The sequence below is a fragment of the Strix uralensis genome, chromosome 2 (genome assembly GCF_047716275.1).
Source record: "Strix uralensis isolate ZFMK-TIS-50842 chromosome 2, bStrUra1, whole genome shotgun sequence".
NCBI classification, from domain to species: domain Eukaryota; kingdom Metazoa; phylum Chordata; class Aves; order Strigiformes; family Strigidae; genus Strix; species Strix uralensis.
In genome coordinates, this window is record NC_133973.1 from 105984223 (window position 1) to 106009301 (window position 25079).

Sequence of the window (25079 nt, forward strand, 5' to 3'; positions counted from 1 at the left end):
CAGAAAAATGGTTTTAGAGGTTCAAGCAGCTGCTCTAGGTTTCTGAAGGCAGAGGCTGCTTCCTCAAGCCAATTTCATCAGAAGTAACCAACCAGGATGGGAAAGAAAGCTGCTTTCAACTTCCAGCACTTCACCTTTAGGCAAGGACTCAGTCTGCAAGCATGAGGGTGGATCTAAATAGGAACATCTCTCCTGCTCACTCACTGCCTCTCCTCACATTTCTAAGTGCTCTGGAAAGAAAGTTTCAGAGCAGTGTACTGGAAGTAGGTGGCAAGGTGTTGGCAGTGGGGGGCTGCAGGGAGGCCTCTGTGTGAGGAGGCTGGGACTGCCCCACGCCAGACAGAACTACTTCCAGCCAGCTCCCAGGGACCCACTGCAGGACACAGCTGAGCACCTCAGCCAAGATGGTGGTACCTCTGAGAAGATTTATTTAAGGGCAAAACACCACACAGGCAGAGGAAGGGGTGGGCGGGAAGTTAGAAACAGCAGTACAAACACCAAGGTGAGTGAAGGAGGAGGTGGAAGAGGTGCTCCAGGCACCAGAGCAGAGATTCCCCTGAAGCCCGTGGAAAGCAGCCCACTGGAGCATGCGGATATTTCCTGAAGGAACAATGACTCCTGGACAGCCCATGCAGGAGCAGGATGCAGCCCACAGGAAGGACCCACACTGGAGCAGGGGAACAGTTTGAAGAGGAAGGAGCAGCAGAGAGGAACTGTTATGGACTGACTGCAACCCCCACTCCCCATCCCCCTGCACCCCTTGGGGCAGGGGAAAAGGTAGAAGACTGGGAATGAAGAAGTGAAGTTGAGCCAAGGCGAAAGGGTAGGTGAGGTAGGGGAAGTTGTTGTTTTAGTTTTTGTCTCTGTTTCTCACCACCCTACTCAATGTCTAATTGGCGATAAATTTAATTCTCCCCAATTTAAGTGTTTTGCCCATGACAGTAGCTGGTAAGCGATCTCCCTGTCTTTACCTTGACCTACAAGCTCTTCCATCTTATTTTCTCCCCCTGTCCTGTTGAGGAGGGGGAGTGAGAGAACAGCTGGGTGGGCATCTAGCAGCAGGCCAAGGTCCACCCACAAGCTGTTGCCTACATCTGTTTAAAAAAAAACTTAAAATACAGTGCTTCACATTAAGCATTTGCCAGAACAGAATTTCAAAGATCAGCATCTGCCTAAAGCTTGCAGACAAGCTTTTTCTATTGTAGAGCTTTTGAGAGAATGATTTTGTACTTTACCACTTTCTCCTATTTCCAAAATCTGACACAGATAAGGATTTCCAAACACTCATTTACTATCTATACATTATTTGCAGAATTACAGAGAATAATAATCTTTATATGGAAAAATATTGAAAATCTTACATACAAGGACAAAACATAGCAACAAAAGGCTGCTCATAGAATTAACATCCAGTCGTTCTGTCACCAGTTACGATGAAATTCCTCTAGGGTGAGTTTTCAATGAAGATATTAAAGTCTTCTGGTCCTTTTTTTGTTTTTCCTTTTTTTTTTTAACCCCCCATAAAGGAGACACGCATTAAAAATAGTAATGTCTAAAACAACATTATTTAATTCTTAGTCAGGCACCTGAAGATTTGGCTTTGAGCATCTTCTGAAATCAGCAGTCAGAGGAGTCCAGTGTCACGGAGGCACCAGTGATGGAGTTTCTAAAAACGTCCTCCGAGCTGCAATCCGCAGACATTTGGGGCAGCCTCCAGACTTGAAGCATGCTTTGTGGAAGCACGTTTTGCACTCTGTTTATACATACAAGTAATTTAACATTCAGGAAAAAACAAATTAAAAAAATGTATCAATAGCTGTGTTCCTTGAAGGATGTTCACCCAAGTATAAAAGTAAACAGAAGCAGCGCAAGGGCAGAACAACCACCCCTGCAATAACCGTGACTAAACATTCTGGTAAGATTCGCAGGACCGACAATGAATGTCAGCAAGACCTGCTATAGCAGCAGCATAGCACTGTCCCAGGTGCTCTCTCATGAGTAGACCTAAAAAATAGCCTCCCCCTGCAGACATAATTATGTTCAGGCAAGTCCCCAGTTTTGCTCTCCAAATTCACTGCAGCAAGACAGTTGCCACAGGCTGGTTTTCAAAGATACGTGGTTTTCAAATACACACGCAGGTTTTCAAATATATGTATTTTCAGAGAAGCAAGTTCTCAGTATTTTCCTAAAATAAGCCTGAACGGTTTTACACACCAACGTTACCCCCCAAGGAAGAAAGAAAAATATTTGGTCTGGAACATACCTGTGCACCTTTTGCATTTGGCAATCTGATGTGGAAAGAGCAGATCTGCACTCTGACAGAATTCACAGATAAACCCCTTCGCCTGACAGAGCTGCAGGGACAGCAAAAGAGTTGATATACTTTTAATCCAAGAAAAAAATTATTAGGGAATGTCGCAGGGATATTCCTCACACTAGCAGCTGCAAGGACATGAAGAGCCCTGGCTTTTCCTTACCTCACAACCATCCACATGGGAGGTGGAGCTCTTCAGAATATCTTTAAGAAGGGGAAGTAACTGCCCTCGTTTGATCTTCACCAGATCATCCAGTGAGAAGAGATGCAGCTCCTCTGTCAGATGGCTGGGGACTTGTTCAAATTCTTTCATTACACTTCAAAGAAAAAGAAAAACCAAGTTACAAAAAGTTGTTTTTCAAGCATATTTGAAGAATAGGTCCCTTTCACTTCTCTAGTCACCCAGGGATCATACAAGGCAAGTTCAAGCTAAATCCTACTTCCCCTCCCAATTTGAGATCACATTAACAAAAACCAGAGTGTTTGGGATTTAGAATAAAAGGTCTGTTTTAAATGTGCATTCCTTGGGCATTGGAGTTGCCATCAGTTCTTAAATAATGTGTAAAGGGCACTCTCCTACCTAAGCTAGGGTTATTTACCTTTTTTTTTTGTAAAGAGAACTTTGAGGGTTTTTATCCTGCATAGGTCACTATTAGGTGAAACTCTGCTTGTACTAAACGATATTGAAAATATAACTATTACTTTTAAAATATCACTGAAGTAGAAGGTACAGTAAGGATCCTATATTCCTTATTTCTATAATGGTATCACAGGTGATTGTCCAGCAGAGACATTAAAATACATTTCTATTTAGTTTTGGTGAACACATAATCGATGCATAAAAGAGGTTCATGTCAAAGAAAGAATGGAACCTACTTTTAAAGCTTATTTTGCTCATGTCTGTTTTTTAAAAGGTCAGCAATTCTGCAGTGAAGGTTTTATCATTCACGTGTCTACCTATTAGTTTTGCCCACAGTTTGGGAAAGTGAATACCAAAAATCTTTAATTTGCAGCAACAAGCAAGGTCACATTTCAGTATTTATCACTTTTGGTTACTACTTTCATCTGAATATGTTTGTAAAATAAACTGAATTGAACATTATGAGAGATTTCTGGAAGAAATCTTTAAACCTTCAAGGAACACATTTGTTATTTTTAATTTTTTTTTTTTAAAGACAAATAATCTCAGAGATTACATTAGTATCTTTGACCTTTTAAGAATGAGTGATAACCTTGGAGAGACAGAGTAGGAAAAAATACACACCTAACAAAAAAATCATTCAACATTTAAAACTTAATGTGTAAGTCTGTTACAAGAAACAGAAAGCCACCACATAAAACCTGTTCTTCACTCAACATTTTCACTGAAATAGAAGGAAGTTTTTTTATCAATTTTCTCTAATGATCATATTAACTCATTTAAAACTGCACTCAAATGTCTCTAGAAAAGATGACTCTTAGGTACTTTTTAACAAGCTATTTTTCATGGTCCATACCTTTCACCAAACCTGCAGGTTTTCAAAAGCTTTTTTAAATGAAAAAGCTGTTCTTGCACCTCCTAAAAGATGGAAGGGGAAAAACAATTTTTAAATGAAAAACAATTGTATTTATATATTCGTGAGGAACACCATATTCGAGTCAGCAACCCCTGTCAGTACATCAAGCCACACCTAAAAATAGGAACTTCACACTCAGCACAGAATTAAACAAATGGGTTTTCTAATGCATGAAAGGCCAAGGAAGGCAAAGGCTACTTTTATTCACTGACAAGGGAAGCAATTCCTAATGCTCCAAATGGCTCCAGGTCAGCACACCAAGATGCCTGACCCAAACCTGTGTAAGAACAGGTAAGTGTCTCCTCAGCCAAGAAGGGAGCTGAGCCCATGGCAACTTGTAATCTTCAGTGGAGCACCCTTCCTCAAGCTGTAGGAGGTACAGCCCTTAGATGAGCCAAGGGTGTTTTCTCTAATGGCCCACACAATTAAGGAGTCATTCATAACTTCCAGAGCTCTCCAACAGCCAATTGCCAAGTGGAGGTAAATACTTATTGCAGGAGCCCAGCTCCCCTCTGTGAACTAAAATTGGAAACCAATAAGGAAGCACCTACCAAAGACAAAGGGGGAAATGAGATATCTAGCATAGGTTGGAGACTTCTCCCTCTTCCCTATTCATCTGAGGAGAGAGACGGTAAGTCCCAGAAGAGGTGGTGGGACAAGTCTAAGTGCAGAGAAACAAACTCTGCCTCCTTCCCACATACACGCACAAAGGACAACCCGCCCTAAGAAGTTCTTCCCAAAAGTCTCAGACCCACAAATTCCCAACAGAAAAAGCCCACACTTACCCTCACTCTGTCCATTTCTTTACTTTTCGTGTAGAGGGCTTTGTTAATACATGACACATTGAAAATTGGCTGCTGCCATATGCTGTCCAATAGGTGTTTGGAGAAGTTGCATACATAGTATTTTTTGAAGTCCCACTTCGAAAGTATTCGGGCAGGAATTGAAGACTGAGCATAGCTGTGGCAGCAGTCACAGAAGTATTTCCCCAGGTAGTCACAATAGCGGAGTCTCCCAATATATTCTGCAGGTAGACAGCAATGAAATTGTGAATATTTCTAATACTTATGGGATGTACCTCTTGTCTGTATGCCTGTTCTAAGTAACTCAGATCTATTGGAGTGAGGGGAAAAGGATTTTTTTTTTTTAAAGTAGGGGATTTTATTGTTGTGCTAAACACATGCACAAGGTCTGTACTTTGCATTAGAAGAGAAAGCTTTCCTCATTTCCACATCTGTCAAACTCAACTGATAATATTTATCACCATGAGACCTTAGGGAAACCATCGTTGCTTTACCCACAAGAGACACACAAGGTAAGACACACAACAAAATACCTCCACCAAATGGAAAGACAAGCTGATCTCGGGGTCACATTTGTATAATACTTTTTCATATAAAGAGGTTTGTGGATTTTTCCAGCTATCTCAGCACCTCAGGTTTGCTCAAGTTAATGTGCCATCACAAATTGTTCGATACTTTACAGGCCATCACAAATGCTGCTCTTTCGTGAGCAGACACGGAACAAGTCTTGAAAGCCACTTCAAAGATTTCTTGGGTAAGGTCTGGTTGTCAGATCTGTAAATCATTATGCTTTCAAGCAGTTCTCACAAAGTATCACAAATAAAACACAAGCAGGATTTTGTGTATCAAAATGTAAAGAAAGAAAAAGTTTTAAAAAGACACGCCAGAAGATCAAAAATGCACATTCCAGAAGCTTGCATAAAGCTTCCATAAAGTCTCTAAAAAGAGACTTTTGAAAAATGTGTAAATTGGCACAGAAAAAGAATTACTGGAAGAAACCATTGGAAGATGTAAAACCAGCATTTTCCCGCCTGGAAGCTTGGTTTTTTTAATTGCTTTTTTTGTTTTGTTGTTGACTGCCATGAATTTTTACTGTATATAAGGACATCTATCAAGTACTGTATTCTGTCTGCAGTGAGAAATTCCAGGCAGTGGTAAGATCTCACTGCCTGTTTTATTATTGCAGGCACATCCAACAATGAGATTTGCCTTCTAGCTCAGATAATTTTAAAACTGTGATACATCTATGTTGGTGAAGATTATAGCCTGATTACTAGTAATGGATTTAATAAGGTTTTTTTCCCTTTTAGCAATACTTACTGCTTTCTATTGGGGTTCCACAACCAACACATGTAAAGTTTTGGGCAGCCACCACTGCATCTCTCCTGCATACAGAGGCAAATAGTTACACCTTTCAGCATCCAAAACCCAGTTTAGTTATCATTCTCCCAAAGCGCAAGAGAGCTACACTGGCACCAGTGAAAATGTCCAAATTAGGAGCTGACTCCTATTCCTCCACATGGGTTCCAGAAGGAGGCACAGATTATTATTTTAGTGGGAATCTCTAAGCTATTATGTGGAGAATATACCATCAATTACTGCTTCTAAATACGGCTTGTTGCAAGAGTTAAGTTCTTTTCCATTTCTTAAGGTGGCATCAATTTCAAGGGGGAGGTGGAAATCCACATCTGCAACTGAAAAAGCAACTTACCTGCAGCACCACAGGGAATTAGCCAGTTTGCCTACTGTGTGCATTTAACAGCACTTTACACAGAGTAAGACAGTAGTTTCCCCAAACATTACATGTTCTCTTCTCCCTTTCTGAAAACGTTACTACCCATAAACATCAGCAGGGAAAATGGGAAATTCTTAAGAATATTCTCCAGGTAGTCTCACAAAATGAAATTTTTAGGAGTCCAGCTAACTGCGTTGTCACCGTAACACAAAACAGTATGTGTATTATCACATGTAAAAGTGCACGTCATGTTAATCAGGACGTGCCAAACAGAGGGAAAGAGATGCCATCTGCTTTCTAGCAAAGCTGGTGACAGACACTGCATAAGGCTGCATCATGCACTACCTCTAACTTTAGGTTCTGTGAAATCACCCAGGCTCTTTCCATCAACTTTAGGTTTTAGACAAATCCCCATGCTGTACTGAATGACAGTGCTCAGATCCCTTACACTTACTTGACCGAAGGGTGAATATTAAATATAATCTGTGATCTTGGTGGGGCCCAGCCAGAAGATCCTCTTAATTTGGATATGATCTTTATTTCTTCAGCCAGATTCAAACTGGACTCAAGCTCTCTTGGAATGTCTTCTTTCAGTACAGACTATTGGGAAAGACAGAATCACGAAGATGAACAGCCCATCAGATGGACATATGTTAAATGCTATGAAACTTCTCCCTTTATACTCCAGGATTTTAAAGTTCAGTTTTCACGTGCATGTAGTCCCCCTCAGTTAAACTCCCTCAAATCAGTCCCAGAAGAAAGTACATCACCGTTGTTCACAACTGCACATCTTAAATGTGCTGAAAGTTGCTAAAGAAGAAATCTTCTTCTAAAAATTTATCTAAAGTGAACTAATAAACTGTAAGTACTCATCTGTATTTATTTTCTCTCTCTCTTTTTTTTTTTTTTTTTTTTTTTTTTAAATGCAGCTTCCTCTTTTCCCTAACAGTGAAGCAGCTGCAGTGAGACAATGATTATTTGGGGAACCAAATAAAGAGCGCGCTGTTTTCGGCTCAGACTCACTCTCTGCTTAGATGAGCTCAGGCAACCAGACAGCTGAACTGCAGAGTCTGTCTGCAACCAGTGTTTTCTGAAAGCTCTGCACAACTCCTGGGCTGTCGCTTCAGCAGAATTGCTGCCTGGTTCATATGATGATCTGAAAGTTAAGCAATACAGACAGTGAAAAATAGCAGCATGTCATCAGCAACTCTGCTGCCTCTTCTGCATCCCTGAAAAGTTTTCCTCTATCCCTTGCTTTGATACACCCAGGCCCTTGCAGAGCCGCAGCCACCACCCTCCAGCAAGACTCCAGGACCAGAGAAATATTCTGCTAAGCCAAGTACCACAGACATTTGCTGTCAAGCAGCATTCCTTCCCTTTCCTTGGGAGGACCAAATTTACCACTCCCACAGCTTTCCCCGCCCTGGCCAGAAGAGTCACCAGAAAGCTGGTCCAGCAGAAAAGGTAGTGCCAACGGGCTAAGATACACAGCGTTACCTTTCATCTGGAGCGACAGACAGATTTTCAAGGTCTTCAAGTTCTGTGGTAAAAGAGAAAATTTTATCAAGCCATCTAAGAAACAAAGCTTCTGTTACTAAGCACTGTTTTAAACCTACCTTCTGTGTTACCACAGTGTTAGTTTCAAATACATTAATCTTTACAACACCCTTGCTGGATGTGGGAAATAACCTCAGACATGGTTGTGAACCAGGCATAAGGAGTCTTATCTCCTCTGCAGATCTCTGGCATCCACAGACAAAGAGTACCCCCTAACAGGTATGCATCATATCATCACCATCAGCCTCCCTTCAAAAGCAGGAGAATTGGTAAGGAGAGACTAAATGCCTGCTAGTCCACGTCCAGCCAGAAGTCACTAGACATAAATAATAATATACAGAACCAACAGAGTGCACCTGAATTTTTTTGGACACTGACAGATATTTGGAGACACCGATCACAAACATGTCAGCTAACACCATAAACAAATTAGTAACGGGTGAGCTGAATGGAATTAAAGCACACACTTCTTCATTATGTTTATATAGACAAAATATGCTTATGCAGACAATGTGTTCACAGTGGTAGCATTAGTTTTGGCCATGCATATTGTTTTCAAGACAAATGCTTCCCCATTCATACATGTCAAAATAAGTCTTGCTACTAGAAATGCAGTTTTGAAAGCTAGTTGTTTATTCTTAGATTAGGGAAAGAGGAGGTGAAAAAATAAGTGAATCTCTAAAACCAAAGGGAACAATAAAAAAGCCTTTGTTAACAGGAAAATGATGGAGGTTAAGTGTAGCTCAGGCTACTTTTAAGGTTTTCTACTTCTGTGTATGTGAAAACGAGAAGCTAACGAAAGAAACTCAGGATGTTCTGAAGAGAAGCAGAGCACTGGTGACTGTAAGTGGACAGACACATTCTGCTCTAGTCCTGAAGCAGAGGGAGGACTGCCTAAAAACTAATCAACCTCTTTAATTAGGAAATGATCATGTCCTAAATTCTCTCAAGCAATGCTTCTTCCCCCATCTCCAACAGAACCAATGCCAGCTGGCTCCAAGATGGACCCACTGCTGGCCAAGGCCAAGACCATCAGCGACAGTGGTAGCACCTCTGTGATAATGTATTTAAGAAGGGGGGAAAAAAACCTGCTGCACAATTGCAGGCAAGAGAGAGGAGTGAGAACATGTGAGAGAAGCAACTCTGCAGACACCAAGGTCAGTGAAGAAGGAGGGGCAGGAGGTGCTCCAGGCACCAGAGCAGAGATTCCCCTGCAGCCCCTGGTGCAGCCCATGGTGAGGCAGGCTGTGCCCCTGCAGCCCACGGAGGTTAACGGGGGAGCAGATCTCCACCTGCAGCCCGGGGAGGAGCCGATGCCGGAGCAGGTGGATGCACCCGAAGGAGGCTGTGAGCCTGTGGGAAGCCCACGCTGGAGCAGGCTCCTGGCAGAAGCTGTGGACCCGTGGAGAGAGGAGCCCAGGCTGGAGCAGGTTTGCTGGCAGGACTTGTGACCCTGTGGGGGACCCACACTGGAGCAGCCTGTTCCTGAAGGACTGAACCCTGTGTGAGGGACCCACATTGGAGCAGTTCGTGAAGAGCTGCAGCCCATGGGAAGGACTCATGTTGGAGAAGTTCATGGAGAACTGTCTCCCGTAGGAGGGACCCCACACTGGAGCAGGGGAAGAGTGTGAGGAGTCCTCCCCCTGAGGAGGAAGGAGCAGGAGAGACAACCTATGATGAACTGACCGGAGCCCCCATCCTCTGCCCCTCAGCGCCACTGCGGGGAGGAAGTAGAGAAAATCAGGAGTGAAGTTGAGCCTGGGAAGAAAGGAGGGGTGGAGGGAAGGTGTTTTCAAGATTTGATTTTATTTCTCAATACCCTTCTCTGATTTCATTGGCAATAGATTAAATTAATTTCCCCAAGTCAAGTCTGTTTTGTCCATGCCAGTAATTAGTGAATGATCTCTCCCTGTCCTTATCTCAACCCATGAGCCTTTCATTATATTTTCTCTCCCCTGTCCAGCTGAGAAGGGAAGTGATAGAGTGGCTTGGTGGGCACCTGGTGTGCAGCCAGGATACTCTTTTGTAAAAAGGAAGTCCTGCACCAGGTCTGGTATTTCTGTATGCATTCTAATACGGAGTCATGCATACATTGTTCTTTCCATTTTCTCATTTTACTTCTCCTGCAATAACATCTAATAAGTCAACAGATTTTCCAAACGATGCAATAGATTCAGCTGAACAGTGGAGCTGTTTCTGCAGTTATAATTTTAAAGTCTTACCAATAATTACATATTCATCCTCTGAGTCACTGTGGCAACGAAATCTGGTAACCTCATGACGTGATGGTAGATGCACTGGGGAGCTGACAGGCAGCAGAGCACAGCCTGTCCAGAACAAAGACAACATCAGTTAAACTTTTCCAGCATTGATAGAGTAGCTGCAGTTATATTTATATTTTTTTTTGCTTACCAAAACTTTAGCACACAGCCTGTATTTACGGAGCAATTTATTTATTTTCATACACATGCACAGAAATTAAATTCTTGTGAGTCTGTCATACAGCGTGTCCCTCAGTTTCTTAGGAAAAAGCTTCTAGAGACTAAACCAAAAGCTTTTATATTATTAATGGTCTCTCCCTTTCTCACATGCAAGCACACCATTCCTATTTCCCCAGAAGTTATGTCATTTACTTTAGACTTAAGCTCCATCACTAAGGTCCGTATTACTCAAGACACTAAAATCTACTTAAAAATGCATGTGCTGACTCACACATTATAGTTCCAGGACCATTTATTATCTTGCCTCAAACTATATGTGAATGAATAATCTGGGCAGTTTCACTCAAATCAATTGCGTGGCCTGATCTGCATACCGCAGAAGTAAGCACAGAAGGAAAGAGCCAAGCTTCAAATCCTGCAAAAAAGGATTTAAGCAGAGAGAAAACCAGCCAACTACAGGCACTCTCTATGGTGAGTTGTGCTTGGCATGTGGCACTTCAATCTTACTTTTTTTTTAATGTAAAAAATAATAATAATAATAAATAAAACACAGATGTAAGCATTCAAAAGGAAGAATTGGACCCACAGGAAAAACACTTGTGGCATAATGATCCTCAGGGAAATACAGCTCTCGAGACTCAAAGAAGTTAACAGAGGATTTAGTTCCAAGCAATGCCCAAATTCATTTAGTATTTTCTTGCACAAAAATAAATGGCAATGGCTGTCAGACAAGGTTGCCATATAGACTAAGTAACTTGCCTTCATAACCACTGTCTGAAGAGGCAGCAGAAGAATCAGACTTCTTCACTCCAGGATAAGAAGATAACTCCAAATCAGTGTGATAGCTGCCATCTGATCCGCTTGTTTCCTCCACACCCCAGGACTCTGCTTGTTGGCTTAGGATATTACATTTCATTTTTTCTAGCGATGCTATAATCATATCTGCAACGAAGAAGTGCGCGTTTTCCTGGACACAAGATTGGAACGCTCATTAGTACACAACATATTTGATATTTACTTAAGTGAAATATGTAATTTTTCCCCGTACTTTTTCAACTCAAGAAATGAAAAGGTAAGGCTATCTCACCTTTCATTTAAACAACAAAAAAAACACCCCAAGGGCAATTCAGAGACAACAGGCAAAAGGCAACTGCCCAGATAATTGTCTCATCCTTGATTAAAACATGCAATTTACTTTTATCTTACTCATCTATTAGATAAAAAGAAACTTGATTACATGCCTAATTCATGAATATGTATGCATTTTAGGGACATAGTCTTCTAGTTACACTACATTATTTAGTACGCAAGCGTGAATCCATGTAACCTATTTAATAGGATTTAATTTCAAGTCTGTGTGTACAAGCAGTTTCACACACATACTAACTTGGATGGGGCCAGAAGTGGCAAGTTTTGAAGGGACTGTAGATCTTCAGGTGGTGGGTAGTACAGAAGCTAGTAAAATGCTTTCATGTGTTAAGGCAGTGAAGTAGGGAATATGCAGTGAGATAGCTCACATGCTCAACCCAAGGCTGCAAGTGGGAACCTAGCTCCTCTGGTGCTTACACTGCCTTTAATAAAAGGCAGCCATTTCAAAACTTCGCAGTAGCATTTCCCTGACAGACAACCCCTCCCCATGGTGTCCCTTAACATCTTGCCTGCCTGGGTCACCTGTTCTCTGGGAAAAGTGAATTTGTAATGCCACCTCCAGCACCACCAAGACATCCAGACAAACCTGGGGCTCCCTGCCCCAACGTCACTGCTGTATCCCTTGCTTCCTGTGGTCTAACAGAGCATCCCACTAGCCCCCCACCTGCACTACTGCTGCTGGTCTGGGCACAGCTTCCCAGCCTAGGCTCAGCTCAAAAGTGGATGCACCATGGAGGTGCACTCAGGTGCATGGATGGAAACCCAGAGATGTCCAGACACTCTCCCCCTCTCCCCTCTCAGTTGCACGTGTTTGCATTGTACAAAGCTAAACCTCTGTCTAAAAAACCATGGCAGTATCTAAGGCTAAAGATCCTGAGTGCAGAATAACGAAAGCTTTATAAAAGTGGCTTATGCTCAGAAAACCATACCACTCAATGTCAGCATTCATGGCATCCCCTACAATCTGTACGGGTAGCATGAAGACAGACATCAGTGTTTAGAAATAGATAAAACTTAAGGAGCACAACAGACATGGCTGCTTTATTATTGTCTACAGCCAAATGCATTTAGAAGAGATTAATCTCAACATTACAGAGAGCCCACAAGTCCCTGTGGGCATTTGAAGAGACTTTTATCTTTTCCCTAACACTGATTAACATCACAGTGCAGAGTTTCTCCAGAGACAGCTTTCAGTGAACTTCAGGACACACCATTAGCAAAGATAAGAATTAAACAGCCTTTTTCCTTTTAGGAGATAAAGACTGACATCTCCTATTCTGAAGATTCAAAAAGCCTGTGTGGCACTGGTTAACCCTAAGTTAGTGGCAGAACACAGCGTATCAGCAGGTCCTGCTGATAAAAGCAACTATGAGCATATCCGAGAGCTGTGTTGCAAAAAGATGGAACAGGATACAGGCACTCCTGTACTCAGCATGACTATCAGCTTTCAGCTCTGCCTCCTGATAGGTCCATCACCCTAGGAAGCAGCCCCAACTCAGCTGTGACACACCAACCTTCTCATTGCTCTTCCCTCCCACTCACATCAAGTGGAAAGTCCCACTAGATTATCTGGCCAATCTCCTTCCTGGCACACAACTACAACTCTCAGACTTGCTGACACTACATGTATACCTTAGTTTTCAGTCTCCTAAACTTCAGGGAGATTATTTCACAACCTAAAAGTGTTTTGGGTTTTATTTTTTTGTTTATTGTGTTTTGGTTTTTTTTTAAAGGAAGCCTCTTTCATAATGGACTAAGCTCTTGATATCTTTTAACACCTGTAATCACATCAGCCCCCAATCATTGACAAAGGAGAAGTAGCTGATGCAATCTTGCCTCACTTAACAGATCTCAGACTATCATTTCTAATCCAGATCTACTCACTGGTCTCCCGGTGACTGAAAGCAAATTACTTTGGTTTTGGTTCCCACATTACAGATGGAGAAACATCATCTCCTTTCTGAAACACCTTTCATAAAAAGCAACATAAAAAGCTAGTTCACAAGTTTGTTGGGTTTTGGTGTGTGATCTATTGAGTGCTTTGGGTTTTGTTTGTTTGTTTTTGGTTTGGTTTTTTTTTTGTTTTTTTTTTTTTTTTTTTTTAAACGCACCTTAGGGACACCGAGAGCTTCAAATCCAAGAATTTACCACTCCAGTAAAGCCAGTGAACCAGTGCTGTGCACAAGATGATTACCTCCTGGGCTTGGGACATGGGACCACATGCACATCCACAGTCCACCAAAAGATCTTTTGTAGGCACATTTTTAAAGCTCTTTTGTATTAAATCCTACTCATTGCAATAACTAATTATAACATTAACCCTTCTTTTCCAATTGTTAGAAAAGATTATCATTTAGGAGGATTATGTATGACAGCATTATCTTCTGATCTTTACCTCTGTTTATAAACTCAAATGGGCTGCCTACCTAGCAACACACCTAAGACCATTTGAGCCCCCTATGCAAATTAGAAACCATGAGAAACTGCTTAAATTACTGCAAATGTTAGTTACTATGCTTGTTATTCATATTGTAATTCTTTTACAGCAATCTTGCATGCTCATCATAAGCACCCACAAAAAAACCCCCAACCTCTCCCTATCTCCTGATAGTAAAAGCATGAGGTAAATCCCCTCCATATGCATGTAGCTGCAACAAATTCTACATAACATATTCTACTGTAAAGTGACTATAAATAATCTTAAAGTTTGGTCTCAAGGAATGTGTGGGAAAATGATTAAATGATAAGTGGAAATGTATAGTGTTCTAAAATATGCCCATTATTTAAAAACAATCAAAACATTTAATGGATGGATTAAGAGTGCAAATAAATTAAGAAATAGGCATTTCACGTTTGTAGGTTCACCCACAGAGGGGAAGAAGAGGGAAAATACAGTATTTGTAAAGATTAGTCCATCTATCAGAATGTTCTGTTATTAAGAAACACCTCTTGTCATTTGGTTTTGCCACTATAAAATGGAAAAAATATTATACCATAGCCTTTGTTGTGCTCACCTTCTCCACATCTTCTGGAAGCATGTAGATGTCCTGCAACGAACGATTCAAGGGTATAGCATTTATGTTCAAAGGAGAAGTAGAATCTGTGGGTGTAACAAGAACTTTTATTCATTTTTTTCTCTGCAGCAACCAGGATATGTGCAGGCTGATTTCCAGAAAGCAAAGCAAACTTTCCTTCCCAAAATGGAACACTGTTGGGGCTGGAGGTTGTGGTGGAAGTTAAGGAGAAGCAGAGAGAAGTGTAAGGAACACACTGGTGTTTGAACTACCGGGGCAACCTGAAGCACGAGTATCAAATACCAGGGAAACACAGTTTAAATGCCATGCAGTGACAGCACCACAGTACTCCCAACACTAGCCTTCTCTCAGCTATGCCCTGAGCTGCTGGGGACAACCACAGCCAGAACCTTGGGCTGGGATTACAGCGATGCTCTGCAGTTTGCAACATGGCCTGCTACGCTGCTCTCTGCTCATTCACAATAGTTGGAAGAAAAAGAAATCTCACTGCTGTCTGGGCGTGCAGGGAGACGCATCAGCCTTAAAAGATTCCCTGAATCACTCACTACTGGTATTGTGCGACTACAGCAAGTTCGGAAAAAACTTTGCCGTTATGTTTCCATACCTCGAGGAAATCTCCCTCCTGTTTTCAAATGCAACCCCATAGTGCGTGGCAGTATGTACAGCTGGAGCAGACACACTAGCCACAGTACTCTGCTTCCCAGAACATCCGTTTTGTTTTCCTGGCATTCACTGCTGAGTATGATGAGCATGTGAAACAAAATTAACCTCTTTTTCCCATTAAGAACTTTTCACTATGCAGCAAAGCATGCATCTGGTTTTCTATAGAAGTACCATCGATTGCTTTTTATATACAAATATATATATATAGTCACAATCTTCTTCCCCAGAGAATTGAAGGTGTGAGGTCACACCCTCATGTTCTGTTTTCAGCGCTCACCACTGCTACAAGAAGTCTGCAGGAAGGATGGTGAAGATTATATATAACGTCTATGGATGTACACACTTATGAAATATTAAAGGAAATGATTCCTGGTTTGTTTGTTGCTTTTTGTTTGGTGTTTCTTTTTTTTTAACTGACTGGCATTTGTTTATTACCTCTTCTTTGACCTTATAACCAAGCAATTTGTTTCACTATGGTGATGTTTACAGGATAAAACAGACCACATCTAAACACTACCACCATACAAGCCATTTAAAGCTGCTGTAGATAACACTGCTTAATCAAAGGCTTTTTGTAAAAACAAAAATAAAAAAAAAATGCCACTCCTAAATTTGTTTAAAAGTCACAGAAAGGATAAAGAGGGCCCACAAAATATGAGAATAATTCATGAAAATTTTTTCTCCAACCAAAGGTCACTAGACTCTGAGGCCTACTTTAGGTTATTTATATTGCCCGATTTATAGAATCCATGTTATGCTGCCCTGAGCATCGGTGACATCTGGCTGGAAAGTAAATACTGTGCTTGAGCATAGCAACACAGACATAGTGTTTTTGTACAGAATTATGAATACGTCCATTGTGTATACCATGGAGGAAAAATGGAAAGGCTGACAATCTGACTTTTCAAAACAGATTTAACCACCTAATTAGGTTACTTTCATGCCTATTTGATGATTCATCTTACTGGATAAGCAGCGTGTGGGGAGTACAGGTAAGTATTAAAGGCTCTATAGCTTGATAAAAGCCTACATTCTCATCAGTTAAGACAACAAATATTACTCCTGAACTAAAAATATTAAGCAGAAATAAGGAAATGGGAAAATTATTCCTTTATCTTTAAAACATAAGATGCAATTCATCTCAAATAAAATTTTGAAATCCAATGGGATCTTTCTCTTTTGCTTACCTCTTGCATTCCACTTGCATCTTTAAGTGAAAAGAATGTAAAGTGGGAAGAAGCACAAGGAAGAAGCACGAAGCCCGGTGCATGCAGCAATTGAACGCAACTCTGGGTCTGACGCAAAAAATAATCTGGTTGCCCTTCTGCTCCTGAGCACTGTTGCCTGGAGGCTGCTGGGGCTCAAGAGCCACAGAAGGAAGTAACCTTGATGCAGGCAGAGGTTAAAAGCAAGAACAAGCCCTGTGAACTGCCAGTGGCACACCAGCCACAACAAAGCCCCCAGAAAACACCAAATTCAGTCACAGGCTCTTCATTAAAAATGACAGAGTCTTTCCAGAAGGTTGCATAAGGCCACCAGAGAATAGTCCTTAAAAGTCTGAACAAGGCCTAACAGGAGTCTCACAGAACCAGCAGAAAATCCCACTGAAAAAAAAAAAAAATTCTGACTTAAGTCATCTTATGTAATTTTCTTAAGTCTTGTACATCCCTCACAAATTCTCCTGTGAGAAACAGAAGTGAGAAACCACTACCTCTGAGATAGCAATGGAAAGGATAGCAAGTCAGGAGATGCTCTTGCGTAATTCCTGCCTTCAAATTAGGCATTTTATTTCTTTTACAGTTCACCATTTGCTTTTCCCATCCTCACAGTCCTGCACAATGCAGGGGAGAATGAGACCTCACTCCTTCAACCCCAGGCTACCCAGTGGCAAGTTAAACGGCTGGAAGCAACAAGGAACAATGAAATACAGAAATTTTCACTTTGTATAGAACAGACCAAAGTCTAATGCAGACAGCCCACCACATTGCGCAGTGTCTAACAGGATCCTGGCTCCTGTGAGCAGTATTTGTTAGTAAAATCAAGGACGCTACTTCTCCAGTCACCTGGCTGCTGCATTCCTCCATTTGCTTTCTGGAAAGCCAGCAGCGTTACTGACCCAACACAAGCTTGTGACATGTCCTACTCGTGCCAGAAGATTGAGTCACACACAATTTATTTGTTCTTACACACGTGCCTCGCGGTCGCCACTGACAGAGCGCCTGGGCCATGTTTTCCAGACGCGGCTACCCAAACCTGCACAACTGGCCCCAGCCAGCTCCAACCACCGGGTGCGGTTTCCTTCTCCCTGGCAGGCACCTCTCAAATGCACCGGGCCAACAAAACACCCAGCAGAAGAAAACAACCATAATTGCCACCATTACTAACTGTTGACGACAGCCTACCCCAGATGACAAAAGTTATTATTATTAAGAGCCCCCAGTCCTGCAATGGCACGTGCCTATTTGAGATCTTCCTGCCAACTTGAGTCCTTGGAGAAGCTCTGAGTAAATAGCTATGAAGGATCAGAGCTTGGAAGTGGAGCTCAATGAAGCGTCACCACTAGGACTACTATTGACCACAGGGAGAAGAAAAAAAAAAAAACAAAACCAAAAACAAACACAGAAACAAAACCAAAACCAAACCAACCAGTCAGCCTTTGTCATTTTTATTTATAATACAAAGGCAGGCTGAGAGGTCCCTGCTGTTTGCCTCCTTTCCAGTAGAAAATCAGGCCTCAGTTGTACCATTTTTCCAAGGCTCCATATCTAGTAAGAATAAGCCCTTAGATACCGCTAACACTCTTTATAAATAAAATAAAAATGCTTCCTCTCGCTGTACCAAAGGCTGTTCATATCAACGTTAGGTATTAAACACGAGGGGATTGTTCTGCTGTGCTAGCAGAGGGGCAGGGGCTCTGGCTTGCTGCCCAGGAAGGCCAGCACGCCTCATGGAGGTGCACACAGCCCCGAGGCCAGGCCAGCCACTCTACCAGTCTTGGGGACACTGCTCTGAACGTCCCCACTGAACAGGTCCTTGCCTGCAGGTCTGCACGCCCTGAGCCCCCTGCCATGGCAGGAACGCCCTGCTCAGGAAGCACCCTCTCTTCTGCTAACAGCCCTCGGTCTACACCTCTTCACAGACAACATGTGGGATATCCATACCGTCAGAAACTGGTGAGGGGTAAAAAGATCCTGATCTGCATCGGATGGGACTATGTGGCTCTGAGATGGCAGGTGCACTTGAAAAGGGGAAGAGGAAAAACAGTCCTGCTCTGACAAAAGCCAAAATTTAGTCATAACGAGCATGGATGTTAATGCCCTGCCTCCAAAACCCCAGAATCAAAGGACTCCCTCTCCTCCAGCTCACATAAAACACAAGATGTCCCAGGGAGCCCGCACACACCGATGAATCACTACCAAATGCCCAGATCCAAGCTATCTGCTTTTGCAAGAAGGGTAATGGTGAAGACAAGACGTAGGTAGTAGAAGCCTCATCCAGTGGATGTTCTACGTTGATCACAGTTCCACTATTTCTACATTTAACTAAAGGTTGCGTATTACAGAAGAATTTCTGCATCACGAGACAGATGACTACTGCAATGAGTGTCTCCCGTTTCAACAAGTCCAACCCTCTGGTTCTCCATTTTTAAGCTTTCTTTCTCCCCTCTCTCCTATTTTGAATGACAGCATTTGTCTAATTTGCAATCACCATAAACAAGGCCCATTTTAATTACAGCTGGCTTTTCTAGCACAGAAATCTTAAAACAAAAATGGACCTGTAAAGTTACCTGTTGGATTGAGTGGTTCTGACTGGGAAAGTCCACCAGGAGAACTGCTGTCACTGTTGCTGACAGGCGTAGGCTCCAAAGCATCATGGTATTTCAACAGATCTACTGGCTTATCAACAGTTGAATCGGATAGAAACCTTGGGAAAGCCAAGTCTCGTTCAGGGGAGGTATAACGCTCTTTTCCAGAATGCACAACAGCCGATGTCACCGTGCCTCCTGTTAACGTCACCTGGGTAAAGCAGTCCCGCTTCAGAGGGGATGTGTCCGAAAGAGTGAAACCATTTAAGGAGCAAGCAGCAGAAGCCCCGTCAGAGTAACGGGGACAGAAAAAAGTATCCAGCGAAGGTTCAGAGGAATCACAGCATGTGTTGTCCCAACACGCCCGGTGCCTTGTAAACCTAATGTCTGTTTGTGTACAGGCAGAGTTGTGATGTGCAGAATCACTGTCGTCATGGCTATCCCCATCACTGCTTTCTTCCCACTGTTCCACATCACTGTCCAGATGCTCAGCTCCCTGCATTGTGGTCTGCTCCAGTGCCAAAGAGGGCTTCAAACCAGATGCATTTAAAACAGACATGAGAATGTCTTTGATAGCTTCAGCACTGTCTGGGTATGATCCAAAACTTCCAGCATGTCCAATCACCGCTGGCCTTGAGTATTCATCTGTTCAGAAAATGGAAGAAACCAAGAGGTTAGGAAACAATCAGGGAAAAAAAATAAATTTACAACATGAATAAAATGCACACTATTTTTAACATGGGTGAGAAGAAAGGTAAGAACTGAATTCACACACAGCTCTGCTGCCTCTTCCTGACAGAAAGCTCTTGCTTTCTGCAGTCAGGAAGCAATTCTGTCGTTGATAAGGCTAGGTAAGAAACCAGCAGTAAAGTATGCTGCTAGCCAAACACAATTAGTTAGGACTTCAATGGTGACTGTCAGCATGCTCGAAAACATCATTGTTCTACGAAACTGGATGAGGTATTGGTACAGGTACTGGTTCTATTGACAATAAAAGAGAGGTCACATTATAGCAAGACATATGGAGCATCAATACAGCAGGAAGAAAAAAAAAATACACACTTAGTAAAAAAAAAAGGTCATCAGCTTACATGTTTCAGTTCAGTCAGACACTCCTCCTCACATGGAAAAGGCTAAGTAACCTTTAGTCCATTATTCATAAGGGTGGCAACATTTATGTGAACTCATAAAGAAAATTAGCTGTCATAGCAAGCTCTATCAATGCCTCTGAAGGAATCAGTACTGACTGCCACAGTCCTACGTGATCTACCGCAAAACTGGAGTTCAACAGAAAATGGGAAAACTACTTTTAGTGGCAAACACAGCAACATCAGTGTGATGTAAAAGAGCTCACTGCAAACAGTAGCTATTCAAGAATAAATTGAAGTCTTATACCTTGAACAAAAAGCCTCACCAGAACCACCATCATCCAAGCAATGGAGAGATTAGACACAAAGTCTATGTTCAAGAAGAACCTATTGACCGCATCACAACAATGAAGTTAACAACTGTCTCCTTTGGGGAAGATAAGTCAGTTGTAAAATTCTAAGAATAGCTACAATCAAGAAGATTCATTTCCAGGGCAAAGAACTCTTAGTTAGGACCACAAGGAATGTTAAACACTGAAAAAAGCAGCAAGTTTTGCAGACTGCAAACTTTGCCCAAAGGTTGCTCTCCTTGAACATATATCAATGGAAAACAGTAAACCTCTCCATGAGTCACTCACCTGGAAGCCAACATGCACTCAGACTGCATGATAAGAAAGTTTTCTAATGAAGGGATCAAAACCAAAACAAAAGCCCCCATGTACTTTTGAAAAGTAAATCTATATAAATAACAGTCCTCATCAAGAGAAAGCTGAAAAAATTAAGAACATCGTGTATAAGCTATACTGCAAGAGCTGCTAGTAATTCTGTCCTAGTAAAGCCAGGTCAAAGTTAGCTGAAGAGTTCATCAGTGATTGGGACCAGCCACCTGTCACTTACCAGGGCAAAGCTCTTGCAGAAATAGCAGCAAAATCGCACATCTTACTGGCTGCACTTGCAAAGAAACACCTTGCCAACGTAGCCAGCCATGGCAGTGTAAGGGCAGGAATGGGAAAATAAAAGCTAGCTGACTTTCAAAGAAACATATTTGAATTTTTTCAGGAAAAGCAAGCAATTTTGGTAACTATTGACATTTCAGTTGCACATGAATACTTTAATCTGGGCTAAAACCAGCATCTTTTCTGTGCAAGACAAAACATTTAGTCTTACTGTCTTCAACTCTTCTGTTCTGCTCTCCTATTGCAAAGCCCATCCCGACAGCCTTTCCATCCCCTCTCATCCTTTCTCATCTCCACTACTCCAGCATCATGGTGCATCTCTAGCACTAATCATATAACTATGCTGACTTACTCTGCTAAATACTTGTTCTTAGTGGATTGTAAGAGAAAAAAAGAACAAGTTTTAAAAATTTAACTCATGCTTCTGCTCTGCCAAGCTTAAAAAAACCCCACAACAACAACAAACAACCCCAAACAAACCAAAGCCCACATTTTAAGCTACTACCAGAAACAGGTTTGTTCCAATTAAAAAAAAAATAAATCTCAAATTCAGTTTTGCAACTGATACTCATGTGAGTAGTTACTGTAATCTGTTAAACTCTGAGAAACTATTTCTTGAATGAACAAGGAATTAACCTGTCAAGAATCATCTGAACAGTTCAAGTATTTTACTCTTGAGCACTCAAAATGCCAGCATAACTAAAATGGCCAAACTGCCATTTAAAAGGGGAAAGAACCCCATACTTTCAAATTGTATAATATACTTTGATGCTGTCCCATCTCCAAAGCCAATAAGCAAGGTTCCCTCTCCAACCAGACTATACTTGTTTAGTACACACAAACATTGATAGGCTTTTGCTAGCACTACAAGCACCAGCAAAGCTCCCCAGAGGGAGCCATTTTAGGACAAAGCGGCATACCTGAGAGGACGGAGATTTGAGGTGTTGGAGCAAGGCAGCTAATCCTCGCTGAGGGATTTGAAGAATATGCTGACTCGGTGAAAGCCACCTTTAGGCTTTCGTGGTTTAACTAGAACAAGAACACACAGGCAGACAATTTGGTTATAAGACAACAATACTCTGGTAATGATACCCCCAGTCTCACAGTCATCCCAGCAGGAAGAACACCGTGCTAAGGCCTGCTGACAGTCACCTAACCACTGCCTATACTTCTGGTTGCCTGAAAATCTCCCCAGAAGCATGCACCATCTGAAGAGCACTGGCATCTCAATGCTGCATCTCGCATTGCACTCCAGAAGACAGGTGACCAAAATTCTCCACGGTAGGAGAATTAAACATGTGCATAAGGCATAGACAAAATGCTGAATCAGATATCTATGTACCTGTCAAAACAACAGCAATGAAGTAAAAAATAATTCAAGGAACCACCAATCTACAGCTGGAAGCACGGACCTGTTTAGATGTATACAATCTATGAACTAAACCTGAGGCCCCGACTCCACAAGCACCTGATGCACGTGCTACTTAATCTCCCAGCTGTATTGACAGGGAGCAAGCGTGGTCACATAATCACAACTGCCTAATTTGACAGAGCATAGCACATGTGGTTCACGTCAGCAACGTGACTGCCCAGCACAAAGTGAGAAGCGACACAGATAGATAATACTCGACCTGGCATACAGCCTGCCAGTATAAACTGACGACAATTTTGAATGCATTTGAGCTGACTGAGCAGGTTTATACCAGATCAGCATTTCACTTTGTGCAGTCATGACGCTTCCGATTCGGTATTTCTAATCCTAAAGCTGGATTTACCATATTGTCAAACCAGTGTAAGCTGAATCAGGGCAGACAGTTTAGCACAGATACTGAGGGGCTAATTCCAACAAGGCAGTAAGATACACTCAGACAGCAAAGCAACAGATCTTCCCCCACAAGCTCACAAATTCCACACATCTGTCTCCCCCTCCCTCTACACTGTATGTCATGGATGTGGAGAGCACATCACAGAAACCTGGGAAAACAAAGGGGTGCCCTGCCCCGAGGGGTGCATCATTAAAAAACACTTAACCAAGGTGTACCTCCTGCCTTCTCCCCGCTCACAGACATCAGCAAGATGTCTCCACACAGCAGCATCTCCAGGATGCCTCTTGCCCTTGCCTGCACCCTGTGATCCCACACAAAAGAGAAGGACGTTAAAAGGTATGCTGTTCTCTGCCACCCTGTGTTGACCTCCATATTCCCTATGTGGTCCCATGGGAGAGTGAGGTGACTCAGAGAACAGATCTAGTCCAGATACCCTTCAGACTCACGGAAAGCAGAAGAAATTAAAACCCACAAAGAATTTCCCTTTTAACTGAAGAACAACATTTCAGGCTAAAAATAGTATGCTGAATTTCAAATATTTAGTGTTTGATTATGCCAGTGCTTAGAAAAATACCCTTTTCAGTATCTGATAGTGCTTTTTTTTTTTTTCCCCTCTGCACTAACTTAGAAAAATGGTCACGTAGGCAGGCTAATACATATAAATACCATATTGTCATTATTACTGGATAAAGTAGTTCTTACAGGAACTTATTTATTTAGTAATTCCTTTTATTAAAAAAAATGTTTTTAGTATCAGCAGTTAACAGACTCTACCTCTTAGGATGCAAGTATCACAACTGCCTTATGCCAGGGTGAATGCAAGTACTTTATCAGTAAGTGTAAACATTAAGAGTTCTAAGATTTTAATTTTTTAAACAATCCTCCCATCTCTTAGATCATATCAGAAGCAACCAGCATTCTGAGAATTCAGATAAAAGATTTCCATTTGCTTTCAAGATGTTACAATTTCAACTATACCACCCGTTGGGAAAGAGCTCCTTCAGTATTTAACTACCAATCTAAAAACAAACCAACAAATAATAAAAAAAAGCAATTAAAGAGCACTTAGGGGTAAATATGGCAACAGAAGCATATGAAAAGTACCACAACATGCTGCCATAACCAATAAAAACCACTGACAGCTTGACATCTCTCATAGCATAAATGAGTCAGCCTTCCCCCCCCCCCAATATTGGGACTGCATTTCCAAAATTAACTCCGTAATGAAACCGCCAGAATTTAAAACTATTTACCACAACCACTGACAACTAAAAACTATTTTCTGAAAAAAGTCCCCCAGTTAACGAAAACACTGAGCCAAAATTTAGACACCCTCCTTGCCTTACCTTCTCAGAGCAGGGATGCTTGAAGACTTGTGTCTGCCTGTAGCTGGCTACAGCTACTGCGTGGAGAGACATGATGGGAAAACATTCATTTTTCTGTTGTTGGTAAGTACCTGGAAGCAGAAAGGAAAGAATTACAATCGCCGCAACGTTAACCGCGACTCTCCATGTGTTTTGCAGACTCTACATTTAATGTTCTGAACTGTTTTCGGTCTTGACTTCGCACGTTCGTGAGCTTACCGAAAAGCAGAGCTCAGCAAGAATGGAAATCTGTGTTAGAGCCTAATTTAGATTTAAAAAATAAACCAGCGCAACGGGAATGCCTACAGCAGACATAAGAGGGATGTATTGATCTGTTGCACCCCGCAGTTTGCCGTAAAAGCAGGAAGAGACGGAGCGGACTCGGCGGCACCGAAGCCAACGAAGCCCCGGTGCCGCGGCTCCGCAGCAGAGGGGCTGCTCTCCCGCCGGCGCCAGGCAGGGCAAGGCACTGGCGATGACTAAAACCCGGCTCTGCCCTCCCGGCACGGCGCTGGAAAGCCGCGTAGCCCTCCAGACGGCAGCGCTCAGCCTGCCGGGCAGTTTTGCAAAGCGCTTAATCCGCAGAGAGGCACCGAAACATCCCAGCGCGTCCCGCAAGGCGCCCGCCCGCCCGGGCCCGGCTCCGGCGCCGGCTCCCATCCCCACCTGCAGCCGCGGCGCCGGGCCCCTCCGGTCGGCCAGCAACGCTCCTGCCCGCCAGGACACAACACGGCTCCCGCCTTCGCTGCGGCAGCACCGGCCGCCCGCGCTCCCGCTGCGGAGGAGC

At 42.5% G+C, this 25079-nt stretch overlaps 1 protein-coding gene across 2 annotated transcripts; it reads right to left on the bottom strand.

The window, feature by feature from the left end:
- Positions 1–1267: 1267 nt before the first annotated feature.
- RUBCNL (rubicon like autophagy enhancer) lies at positions 1268–25079 on the bottom strand. Of its 2 annotated transcripts, none has more exons than XM_074859647.1 (16): positions 24959–25079; positions 24275–24384; positions 22023–22131; positions 19041–19703; positions 14570–14655; positions 11166–11373; positions 10188–10292; positions 7906–7948; positions 7432–7564; positions 6863–7008; positions 5994–6058; positions 4656–4894; positions 3811–3872; positions 2478–2631; positions 2264–2354; positions 1268–1753 (listed from the first exon to the last, which is right to left on the bottom strand). In XM_074859647.1, exons 2-16 carry the CDS (start codon positions 24344–24346, stop codon positions 1641–1643), a joined length of 2289 nt encoding a protein of 762 aa, XP_074715748.1. In that variant the 5' UTR covers positions 24347–24384; positions 24959–25079; the 3' UTR covers positions 1268–1640. The 2 variants fall into 2 exon arrangements, with proteins under 2 accessions (XP_074715748.1, XP_074715750.1); XM_074859649.1 differs by lacking the exon at positions 24959–25079 and adding an exon at positions 24512–24773.